General features: G+C 44.0%; 1 protein-coding gene across 1 annotated transcript in view; it reads left to right on the top strand.

Moving 5' to 3' along the window:
• LOC109422657 (serine protease 53) overlaps positions 1–9382 on the top strand; it is a 28763-nt gene extending 19381 nt beyond the window's left edge. Inside the window, exons 5-12 of the mRNA XM_062857573.1 lie at positions 36–274; positions 339–686; positions 7284–7826; positions 7892–8119; positions 8180–8268; positions 8323–8411; positions 8470–8708; positions 8961–9382. Coding sequence (XP_062713557.1) covers positions 36–274; positions 339–686; positions 7284–7826; positions 7892–8119; positions 8180–8268; positions 8323–8411; positions 8470–8708; positions 8961–9310 — 2125 coding nt within the window. The 3' untranslated portion in view covers positions 9311–9382. The remainder of the gene's footprint in view (positions 1–35; positions 275–338; positions 687–7283; positions 7827–7891; positions 8120–8179; positions 8269–8322; positions 8412–8469; positions 8709–8960) is intronic.
• The last annotated feature ends 3687 nt before the right edge of the window (positions 9383–13069 follow it).

The raw sequence follows: 13069 nt of genomic DNA, 5'->3' as shown, positions 1-13069 counted from the left end.
CATTATTGTTTCATTCAAAAGCAACGTTATTCCAGTCCAGCGCAATACCGACCGGTGAAAGTACGAATCGAAGCATACGGCGAAGTGGAAGTGGCGGAAATGTTCTGCCATCCGAAGTTCATCGACAAGAAAACCCACTACGACTTGGCGATTCTCAAATTGTCCCGAGCTGTCACGCTCTCTAGCAGTCTGATTCCTGCCTGTTTGGCCAACGACTGGACGGAAAACCTCTACGATATTCTTTTGCAGAGCACGTTTGTTCACGAAGGGCAAGGTGAATTGAAATTCGAATCTAAAAACTCAAATTCTTCACTACTCATCAATATAACCATTTTCAGATCTGATAGTGTTATACGAATCGGACGAGAACAGGATTACAACAACTGGAAAGTGCAATTCCATGTTCGAGTACTGGATGGTAGAAGAGACCAACAATGATAGCGCAATATGCGTCATCAATACCGATCCGTTGAGACGTGCTTCGTATGGGACACGTGCATCCACTGGAGATGCACTGCAATCGAGCAATAGGCGATCCTGTATGTTCACCGTAGTCGGTGTTAAAGCCAGAAGTTCGGATAAATATTTTACCAGGAACAGTGACCTTCCTATGGTGGATGCATATGCCCGAATATCCTATCATTTGGACTGGATTGAAGACTTAATCTGGAATGTACAGCCTAAAGGTAAGTGATAAAAAAAGTGTGTTCACCACAATTCGACATTGATTTTTCATAAAGGCCTAACTGACTTGATCGATTTCTCTTCGTCGACTCTTTCTTTCACTAATAACTTGATCAAAACAAACAAAATCATTATTCTATAGCAACATGTAGTCGTCTTCTTCGCATTTCAACGAAAAAATCTTTGGATAACTCAATACACGTTCCGTGATAACACAAAGAGAGGATCGGTGAAGAGAACTCGAAAATGTCAGTTAGGCCCAAATGAAAAATCAGTGTCGAATTGTCTACTTGGATTATAAACAGAGGGCTGTTACAAAAGTATCGATTTGAAAATCGCAAAATCCGCGCCAAGCCATTTGAAATCCGCGCCGAGGTCATCAAATCCGCGCCAGTACAAAACATATGGCTTTGATGACTCAAACTTATTAAAAGCCAAAATTTTTAAGAGAAAATCAATTGATCAATTAATAAGTTGATTTATAATTACTAATCCATGAATTTGTATAAGCACTTCTACTTCAAACAAAAGTTTAAACATGTTGCAAACAGGCTTGTTGTTTTGATTGCAATAATAAATTTTGGATCAATAATTGTTCGATTGCTTATCAATCAGTGCAACTATTTTACGAGAAAAGGCAGCAGTTTGACGAAACTTTTAAAATAATTTATAATCAACCTTATGGGTGAAATCCTGAAATCCCAAAAGATCATTTGAGAATTTCCAAAAACTTTTTGAGAAAATCAAGGATTACTTTTTGCAGAAACAAATGGAGTAATACTAGTGATTTTTTTTTATTGAATCATCACTAAATTTTATTCCTTAGGGCGATATTTATAAAATGTTCTGAAAATTAAGCAAGAGATACTTGAAAAAGTAAGAATTCATTGGATCATTTATGATAAGAGTTTCTGGTCACACCACACCCTTGGAGATTGCAAAAACAAATTGTTTCGCAAGTAGTAATAACTGAATCAGGAATTTCGTCAACTTCGTCATTCTGAAACTCATCCATAATGAATCAAGAAATTCTTGCATGTTTAAAAAATCGCTAGAAATGTCTAATGAATAATATTCTATCCAGAGTTTTTAAAGTATTTTCAATGGAATTATCTAAGAATGGAGGACGTCTTACCTGCATCTTTTTTATTTTGATTTCTTACGACACGCACAGTCTACCAAACCAACGATTTTCTTTACAAGATTCTGTTAAATTTAACTACAAAATTCAACAAAATGTTTCTCTAAAACTTCCGGTAGACGTCTCTTTGCAAATTCCATAAAAACATTTCAGAATCATCAAGAAACAACTATATCAGAAATCTTGCCATTCTTTCCAAAATTTTAGCCAAAAATTGATTTCGGGGTTAACGTTGAACCATTCGTCATTGAAATCATCGTCATCATCAAACATTTGAAAGCAGTTTTTTCGTTCAAATCAATCATTTTTGCAACGTGAATGGATTCACTGTATTCCATATGAGGAATAGAATACAGTGAATATATTTTCGTGGTCATTGTTTTGATTTGCAGCGAAAAAACTGCTTTTGTATTTCCGAAAAATGATGACGGATGCTTGAGCCTTGAGACAGAAATAACTTCAATAGTTTGACTAAGAAATTCAGAAGAGAATCTTCTCAGTTTAACAAATGCGTATAGCGCAGTGTAGTTTTAGCACTCCAAGCTAGGGACTGTTAACATTGATTTTAATTAAGTACAACATTCCATAACACTAATTTAAAAACGTTCTTTTTCTGGTTTCGTTGAGCTACTTGTCTAAATGTTTGATGTAAGTGCATTTGAAAACCATTTCCGCGAAATCCGCGCGAAACGCAAAAACCGCGAAAAACGCAAAATCCGCGCCATCTGTAACAGCCTTAACAGTACCATATTTTCTGACTTTTTGGTGGGCTACAATTCACTCCATTGAATCTGCCCGATTCAATAATTCACGCATTGTGCAAAAACTCGGGCACACGAACAAAACGTGTTCCGCCGTTTCCTCTAAACCATTGCACACTGGGCATTCGGGAGAATCTGCATGCCCGAAACGGTGTAGATACTGTCGGAAGCAACCATGACCTGTAAGGACCTGTGTCAGGTGGAATGTATCTTCCCCATGGCGCCTATTAATCCAACTATCTACCCTCGGTATCAACCTATGGGTCCACCTTCCTTTGGTGAAACTGTCCCACGCGCGCTGACATTTGACCATAGAGGCCATCCTGACAGTCCTGCGTATGCCTCTTGTGCCGCGCATTTCGAAGCACTCCATGTCCTACCCGATAAGGATGCTGATAGGCACCATACCAGTAATGGTGCAGAGAGCGTCGTGTGACACGGTACGGTACGCGATCGCAACCCTCAGGCACATAAACCTGTAAGTACTTACCAGCTTCCGTCGGTAGCATTCAGTACTTAGCGCGGTGCCTCACGCCGGGCCGCCATACCTAAGTATGGACGTAGCGACACTAGCCAGAAGCTTGCGCTTACTGGCGTACACCGCAGAGCTATTGGACATCATCCGGGACAGTGCCGCAATAGCTGTGGAGGCTCTTTTACAGGCATAATCGACGTGGCTACCGAAGGTAAGCTTATCGTCAATCATCACGCCCAAGTGTTTGACAGAGCGCTTCGACAGGATAGTGCACTCTCCTACACTGATCTCCGTCTGCGGCTCCGACTTCCGGTTGTTAACAACCGTCACCTCTGTCTTGTGGTAAGCCAGCTCCAGTTTCCTGGACCGTATCCACGCCTCCACAACCTTGATCGAGTGGTTGGTAGTCAACTTTACCTCCTCGATCGTTTCACCGTAGACTTCGAGCGTGATGTCATCGGAACATCCGACAATCTCCACTCGCACTGGGTACTCTAACCTCAACACGTGCATGACATTCCATAACACCGTACCCAGGATGGAACCTTGCAGGACTCCTGAGGTTATGTTAAAGCACTTCCGACCCACCTCCGTGTCGTAAACTAGTACGCGATTCTAAAAGTAGCTTTCGAGAATCTTGTTTAAGTACTCCGGTATCCCCAGACGCAAGAGCGCATCGGCAATAGCAGACCAGCTGGCGCTATTAAACGCATTCCTTACATCCAGAGTCACTACCGCGCAGAAGCGAACTCCCCTCCTCCTAGGCTCGAGTGATTTCTCGGCGGTTTTTTTAACCGACAAGATAGCGTCTACGGTGGATCTCCCCTTCCGGAAGCCGTACTGGTTGCTCGAAAGACCATTTTCGCCCTCAGTGAACCTCAACATTCTATTGAGGATGATCTTCTCGAGCACCTTCCCCGCCGTGTCAATCAAGCATATTTGTCTATATGCCGACGGGTCTCCGGGTGGTTTCCCCGCCTTTGGCAATAGTACCAGATTCTGCCTCTTCTAAGCTTCTAGGAAAACTCCCTCGTCCAGGCATTTCTGCATAGCAGACCTGAACATCTCGGGAGCCTCTGCAATAGCTACTTTTAAGGCCAGGTTCGGAACTCCGTCCGGACCTGGAGCCTTACCTACGCTAAGGGACTTAGCTATCCCCGCAAGTTCCACATCGGTGACCCTCTCCTTATCGCCAGCCCCAGTCCCCGGCTGTCCTACGAAAGGAGGCCAAGGACTAGGATCATGACGCGGAAAAAAAGTCCTCCAATGATCCCCTCCAACATCTCTGGAGGTTGCTCTGTAGGAGCCATCACACCTCTCGTCTTGGCCATAACGATCCTGTAGGCATCACCCCACGGGTTCGTATTGGTACTCTGACAGAGACCCTCAAAGCAGGCCTTTGTGCCTGTCCCTATCTCGGACTTCAGTGCGACTTTGGCAGCGGCGAGCACCACCCGTCGTTCGCACGCGAGAGCACCGCTACCCGATCATCACCGTCTAGAATGAGTAGGTTTCGCTCACGGTGGAGCGCCTCTTTAAATACCCCTTCGTCGAAGTATGATGTCTTTCACCTGCAAGGGCTTGGCCTTGGCCGCCTCTTCCTCTACCCGCTGCCTGCTGTTGGTGTAGTCGATACTGTAGCGAACCGCCAGGTGATCGCTGTGAGTGTAGCTATCGTCTACTCTCCAGTTCGAACTGTTTGTTAGGCCAGGACTACAAAAGGTCACGTCAATAATTGACTCCGCTCCGTTTCGACTATAGGTACTCTTGGTACCGACATTAGCCAAGTCGACATCTAGTATGGCCAGTGTCTCTTGCAGGATCTGACCCCGCTGATTCGTGAAACGGCTTCCCCATTCCACTGCCCAGGCATTAAAGTCACCCGCTATTACCACCGGTCTTCACCCTGTTAGCATGATCATCATACAGTCCAGCATCTGCGTAAGCTGCTCGATCAGCCACCGTGAAGGCGCATAACAGCTAAAGAAGAAGACCTCGCTTGCTTTGGCGACCACGAAGCCCTCCTGAACGGGGTATTTTCCCGCCGTCCATATCACCACCATTTTTCCGGACCAATCCGCGACCCAATTGCCGTTGCCGGCAGGTACTCGGTATGGGTCCGCTATGATGGCGATATCCGTCCTACACTCAGAAACCGCCTGGCCTGCTGCTGCTGAGCCGCGTCACAGTGGTTCAGGTTCAGCTGCGTTATCTGCGCCTTTTTTGAAGGCCGGGCACCTTGGACCACCCGTTGGATGCTTGTTGTTCACGGATTTCCCGGTACAGATCAGACAAATGGGAGGACTCGTGCTTGCATTCTGACCTTCGGCGCCGCATCTCCTGAACAGTTTGCTCCTGTCAGGGCCTTTGCAGTTCCATGACTTGTTTCCTGGTTCCAGACACATAAAGCAATCTTCCGGTGGCTCGTGGAACTTCAGATGACATACGCACCAGCCTACCTTTATCCTCCCTACTTTAATGAACTTTTTGACGTCCACCACAGGTAGCTGAACCAAAGCTATCTGTGTCCCTGCCGACCCAATCCGTAGCCAAACGGCTGCGGCGGTCACCTGCGCCTAGCACTTTTCCCGCAGTGCCGTGACGAGCTCATCCATTCCGGTAACCACGTCTAGGTCTTTGACCATCAGAGTCACCTCTTGTGTGAGAGCCCTCACCTCTACTCCTTCGTCAAGGACCTCTTCCGCCAAACTCTTGTAGGCGGTGCCCTTGGGTTCCTTATCGCACTTTAGCTCCAGGATCATCTCGTCCGTACGAGTACGTCTGATACTTTGCGTCCTTCGCTACTTCTACCTGCGGTATCGTCTTCTTCTTCCGCTCTACCCTCGTCCAATGGGAGTCCTCCCCTTGGTTCACCCTACTCTGTGGCTGCTGTACCAACAATCGCATCCCCTTGTTCCCATCCTTCCGGGATGGGCCAGCCTTTTCAGACCCACCCTTCCCAGCTTTCCGGGACAGCTGTCGATCTCCGGGGGGGTATTCGTCTGGCCTTGCGGGCACCACCAGACAGCTCTTCACCCGCTTCTGCAAGTGCTTATCACGAGCAGTCGCATCCGCCACACCTTTTGGACTTCTAGCTACATCGACTTACAAAGTCACAAAAGGGTCGTTTTCAGATCCTTACTTATGTTGAACTTCATGGACGCAAAGTCGATGATTTTTCCAAGCTGCTGCTCAGCCACCTCGATCGCGGGCATCCCTTCTCGATTGTGGATGCTCCGTCCACTATCTCCCCCGGCAGGCTAGCCGGAAGTAGATCGGAGCACCCACGCTGGAGCTGCATGCGCAGCTTCCCGCTCTTGACTCCTCACTTTTCCTTAACGGAGACCTCGCAAACCCACTTCTTGCGAAGGGGTTGGCCTAGGATATGCCGAAAAACTTTGCCGAAGGCCGCAAAGTGATCCGACACTTGTGAAGAAAGATGTAACGTACAGATTGCCGGGTGTTGCTTAACATTTAACATGTAAAGGAATAACATCAATAATAAAATCTCAATTTTTGGCCTTAGCTACCAAGCGAATAACTTTTTTCACAAGCGTCGGATCACTTAGCGGTCTTCGACAAAGTGTTTCGGCATATTCCAGGCTACACTTTAAAGTTATTAGTTACATGTTATTATGCAAAAGAATTCAACTTTTGAGTAAAATGCAAAAAAGTACGTTTTTCCATACTAATTTCCATACAAATTTCAATCGTAATACGGAATACGGGGACGCAACCAATTGTCAATATCAAGTGAGTGTAACTCTTTGCAAGTGAGTGTTCCCATCCTTGCTACTAACAATCAGCTGAAGGCCTTTGAGGTACAGCGTACGATGACTTGTTCGAAAGTATCCATAGAGGTTGGTTTGTCATGTGATAACAGATAAATAAACCAAACAGAAGAAGTACTGTCTCTTAAAGTTTTTAAAAGATACAACGATTGCATTGTTGACAACCATACATCCTCGAGACATTACACGCAAGTGTGCAATTTAAGTGTTACTAAAAGTAGCACACACAAAGGTTGACAAGCTTACTTAGATAACTACCAATTTCCCTTATTGTTGTTCTAAATATTTTATCGATGGGAATCATGTTTTCCGCTAAACAAACAAATTCACTGGATTAGATGAAAATCGTACCACGACTGTTGAACTGAACCTTACAAGATTAAATAACAGAAACGGTTAATATTATCTTCAACGTCTCAAATTACTTTCAGAAACCGAGTGTGGAGTTGACTACAAATGGGATAAACTATGGCACGTGGCGATTTTTCACAGGAATATCACCACCAATGGATTCACGTTTACCTGCAGTGGCACACTAATTAGCGCAAAACATGTTGTTACGACGGCGGGTTGTGTGCTGAATCAAACCACTGTAAGCCCATTACCGGAGGATACTTTCGAACTCAAAGTTGGTCTTGAAAGACTATCGAAACCCACTGCTTACGCGCAAACTCGATACGTTAGTGAAGTCCATGTTCATCCGAAATCTGTCACTGTTCATGACATAGGAATACTGGTCACCAGCTGGCCATTCAGGATCACACAAGATGTGAAACCAATTTGTCTGGGTTTAAGCAAGAACTCGGCCATTTGGAACTCGGATGGAGAAATCAGTGGATGGGAAACATTCGAGACCGGAGTTCCCAACGATATACGTAGAAGTGATCGTATATCAATTCTTGGTAGTAAAAAGTGTTCTGAGCTAGCTGGAAAACAACTGCCCACAGACATGTTTTGTTCAGATTACCCAAAAGGTGAGATGGCTGATTTTAAGTCTTGATATTTTCGTAACATACTTTTATTTTAATACTTGGATAAGACAAGAGAACTCACCAAGCGGATCGAGGATCAGGGTTGTACTACCATAACGTTGGTGACAAAAGCTATTGGACACTGGTGGGGATCGCTTCATCGGAGATGAAAGGTAACGGAACCGAAAGATATACGCTGTTTGTTAATGTTCAACAGTATGTTGCATGGATCGATGAAGTGGTGTCCCAAAGTGAGCCTAACCCGAAAAAGACATCTAAACGGATCAGTGAAAAAGGTATTTCAAAATCCCATTGGATTCCATTATGAATCATTATTGATTTCTTTAAAATTTCAGAATGCGAACGTTTCAGCATGATATATAGAAAAGAAAAAGGGGTTTGTGAAAATGCTGGAAATTTCACTACCAAAAAGTATCCACATATCGTAAGTTTTTCTTAAATTGACAAGCCACTGATCACTGAAATTCATTTTTGCCAGGTTTTTTTGCTAGACGGTAAGCTAAACGTCGCTTGTTCAGGTGTCTTGGTGAAGGAAAACCGGGTGTTAACAGCTTGTCGATGTGCACGGTGAGATATTTAAGTTAACGCCGCTCTGATACAAATGATAAATATTTATTTTACACAGTGACCTCTTCCAACCGACACAAGTTGAAATTGACAGTGGCGACAGAGTGAAAATCTCGGAAATTATCTGCCATCCAGACTACAACTCTGCTGCTGACTCAAATCATGATCTAGCAGTACTCAAGTTGAGAACCTCTGTTGAATTGTCCAGCCAGCTGGTACCGGCGTGTTTGGCGAATGATGAAACTGAGAATCTGGATGATGCCATTTTGCTATCCATGATGTACAGAAATTCGAAGGGTAAGTAAAACATGAACTTGCGCAGACGCAGTACTGTGTGAAAAAGATTGCATCATCACTTCCACTCCCTTCCCCACATTGAATTGCAATCTGACGTAGCAGGCGCCATTCTCACTAAAAATAGAAGGATCACCAACACTCAAACACTGAAAAAACCTGTTAGTCTAAAGTATCTATCTCATTGGTTTCTTGTGTGAGTGAGAACATTTGTCACACTTGTAAATCCCTGTCTATTGTTTGTCTTGTTTGCAGAGAACAAAAACGTGACCACACTATATTCCACGTACGAGTACATCGGTACAGAAGAGCAGTGCGACAGAGTTACTGCAGGAGCCGGTAATGCAGAAGTGTACAGCTTCCCGATCAGTCAGTTCTGTACGATCAGCCCCGGATCGTACAGTGATCCAAGCATCGAGTTCAATGACGCAGTTATTCAATCGGTAGATCATCGCATTTGCCGATTTACGGTGCTCGGAATAGCAAGCAAAGCAGTAAACAGCAATGCTGACACCAGACGAAGGCCAGAACTAGCCACGATTGTTAATCGCGTTGCTTACTATCTGGATTGGATTGAGCAGGTCGTTTGGAGTGATGATAACTGATGAGACATCGGAGACGTAGACGAAGAACTTACACGTCTTGTTTTAGCAATGCGAACATCTTGCCGGTGAATAAATAATATTCAACAATGTGGATGTACTTTATAAAGGAAGATGACTCCCCAATGTAAATGCAACACCCGGACCCGATAGTAGATTTAATATTAAATATAGAATGATGGTTGGTCCATCCAGGGCAACTATTACTATAATTACTAAAAATAAGGACTACACAAACTACATTTATTACATAGTAAAATTAACATCGTATTCTTACATGTACTAATTGGTCGTGTGTAGGCCTCTGCCCGGCGTGCTTGTGAGCTTGTGAAACGGCCGATGTTAACTGTTGCTGACTACTCTATAAGCTATAAGGTCTACAAGCTCTCATCAGATGATCTTTTGTCCATGTATCGTCTCACATTAACTATTCAACGTCGCATGTAGCTCTGCCGGTGTACCCTTGCAAATCAGGATAGCTGAATAGCAGCTGGATTTCTCCTAAGATTGTTCCAAGAATTCGTGTGGGGGTTCCTCCAAGGATTCCCCGAGATTTTTGCAGTTATTCATCGGAAATTTATCCCAAACTCCCCGAGGAATTCCTTTAAGCATTCCTCGAGAATTCATCAGAAATGCCTCGGGAAGTCCTCCAGGAGTTCCTAAAGAATCCCTCCAGTTCGTTCAAAAAATTTTCGAAGAGTTCTTAGGGAATTCCTCCAGACGTTTCCCGGGAATACCTCCAGGAGTCCCTTGGGAATTCCTCCAGGACTTCCTCGTGAATTCATCGGAAATTCATCCATAAGTTCCTCGGGAATTCCTCCAGAAGTTCTTCATGAATCTCTCCATTAGGTCTTCGGGAATGCCTCCAGGAGTTTCTCAGATATTCCTCAAGTAGTTTACCAGGCACATATCTCCCGGAGCTTCTCAGGAGCACAACAAAAATTTCCATGGGAATTCGTCTAGGAGGTGCTCAAGAATTCCTCGGGAATTCTCCCAGAAGTTTCTCAGGAATTCATTCAGAATTTCCTCGGGAATTTTTCCCACGGGAGTTACTCAGGAATTTCCTTAGCAATTCCTCGGAATTTCCTTCGGGAGATCCTCTCGACTGCCTCCATGAGTTCCTCGGAAGTTCCCCCAGCTTTTAGGAAATGCCTCCAGGAGTGCACCGGGCATTCCTTCAGGAGTTCATCAGGAGTACATCAAAAAGATCCTTGGAAGATCCCTCAAGAGTAACTCAGGAATTTCTATAAGAATTCCTCAAGAGGTTCCTCGAGAATCTTCGCAAAATTCCTCCAGAAATTCCACCAAAGCTCGTTCAGAAAGTCCTCAAAATTTTTTCGAGGAGTTCTTGGGGAATTCCCCCAGAAATTCCCCGTGAATTCATCAAAAATTCATCCATAAATTCCTCGGGAATTCCTCCAGAAGTTCTTCAAGAATCTCTCCAGTAGGTCTTCGGGAATGCCTCCAGTAGTTTCTCAGATATTCCTCGAGTAGTTCACCAGGCACACGCAGAAAAAAAGCATGGTAAAATCAAAAATATTTCAGGTAAACTCAAATAAATTGTCAATTTGTTCTGGCAACAAAAATAAAACTGTTTGGAGCAAATCGAACGTCACATTTGAAGCAAATTCAATCCATTTTTGAAACAAACATGTATCTTCTGACTGGTTATGTTAGAAACAAATGTAAATTTTTTTGTTTTTTTGTGGCAGGTCGGACCTATGGAAATATTTGTTTTCCAATTAAATTTACAAAATTATTTCCTTCTCTAGGAAAATCCACTTCCCACGTGTCACTTTCAATACCAACATCATGTAGATAACATACGCTCCCGAAATCAATGGGATTTCGTGGAAACTCGGAGAAACTTGCCTTTTTAGCAAGAGGAAATCTTGTTTGGTGATGCAGCTGGAACTTGAGAGTTTTGTTCTCGACGGCGGAACGGGGGGCTCTTCAATGGGTATTGTAGAAATTACATATTGAGTTTGTTTTAAAAATTAATATTTTAGTTTTAAATATTTTATCAGTTAACCGAATAAACATGAAAATTTTTGTTTCAAACGAACAAAATTTGTCTGCGTGCATATATCTATTTTTCTAGGAGTTGCTCAAGAATTCTTCGGGAATTCCCCCAGAAGTTCCTCAGGAATTCATCCAGAAGTTCCTCGGGAATTTTTCCAGTATTTCCTCGGAAAGTCCCCAGTGAGTTCCTCGAGTATATTTCCGAGAATTCCTCCAGTAGTTCCTTGGAAGTTCCCTCAGGAGTTACTCAGGAATTTCCTTAGGAAATCCTCTGAAACTCCTTCGGGAAATGCTCGCGACTGCCTCCATGAGTTCCTCGGAAATTCCCCCCGCTTCTAGGAAATGCCTTCACGAGTGCACCGGGGCATTCCTTCAGGAGTTCCTTAGGAGCACATCAAAAAGTTCCTTGGAAGTTCCCTCAAGAGTAACTCAGGAATTTTTATAAGAATTCCTCGGGAATTCCTCAAGGAGTTCCTCGAGAATTCCTCGGAAATTCCTCGAAAATTTTTCGATGAGTCCTTGGGGAATTTCTCCAGAAGTTTCTCAGGAATTCAACCAGAACTTCCCCGGGAATACCTCCAGGAGTCCCTTGGGAATTCATCCAGGACTTCCTCAAGAATCTCTCCAGTAGGTCTTCGGGAATGCCTCCAGGAGTTCCTCAGAAATTCCTCATCAGGCATATAGCCAGAAGCTTCTCAGTAGCACAACAAAAAATCTCAAGGGAATTCTTTCAGGAGTTGCTCAAGAATTCCTCGGGAATTCCCCCTGAATCTCCTAAGGAATTCATCCAGAAGTTCCCCGGGAATTTTTCCAGTAGTTCCTCGAGAATTCCTCCAAGAGCTCCTCGAGTATATCTTCAAGAATTCCTCGGAAATTCCTCCAATAGTTCCTTGAAAGTTCCCTTAGGAGTTACTCAGGAATTTCTTCAGGAATTCCTTGGAAATTCCTTCAGGAGTTCCTTGAGACTGCCTCCATGAGTTCCTCGGAAATTCCCCCAGCTTCTAGGAAATGCCAAGGGAAATGCCTCCTTCAGGAGTTCCTTGCGACTGCCTACATGAGTTCCTCGGAAATTCCCCCAGCTTCTAGGAAATGCCAAGGAAAATGCCTCCAGGGGAGTGCACCGGGCATTCCATCAAGAGTAACTCAGAAATTTGTATAGGAGTTCCTCGAAAATTCTTCAATGAGTTCCACGGAAATTCCCCAAGAAATTCCACAAAAGTTTCTTCGGAAAGTCCTCGAAAAATTTCGATGAGTTCTTGGGGAATTCATCCAGAAGTTTCTTAGGAATTAAACCAGAAGTTCCCTGGGAATGCATCCAGGTTTTTAAAGAATTCCTCCAAGAATTCCTTGGAAATATCTCCGTGAATTCCTTTAGGAGTTCCTCGGTAATTCCTCCAGAAGTTCCTCGGTAATTCTTTCAGAAGCTCCCCAGGAATTCCTCCAGCAGTTCCTTGGGAATTCCGCTAGGAGTTCCTCAGGAATTTCTCAAGGAGTTCCTCAGGAATTCCTCCTGTAGTTCCTAGGGAATTCCTCCAGGAGTTTCTTGGAAGTTGCTTCAGGAGTAACTCGGAAATTTCTCTAGAAGTTATTTCGGGATACTTCTTGAGATTCTTGCCGTGTTTTCCCCAGAATATTGTATATTTTATTCATTCCCCCAAAGATCAGTACTGTCGCTACCGTCGTTAAATACAGACGGGGCAATTTTGCTCTCGGTCAGTTGTCGCTTCTTCACTATCAGCT

The sequence above is a fragment of the Aedes albopictus genome, chromosome 3 (genome assembly GCF_035046485.1).
Source record: "Aedes albopictus strain Foshan chromosome 3, AalbF5, whole genome shotgun sequence".
In the NCBI taxonomy this organism is placed as follows: Eukaryota; Metazoa; Arthropoda; class Insecta; order Diptera; family Culicidae; genus Aedes; species Aedes albopictus.
The sequence above is the reverse complement of the archived record's forward strand: the minus strand, read 5'-3'. Positions and strand labels throughout refer to the sequence as shown.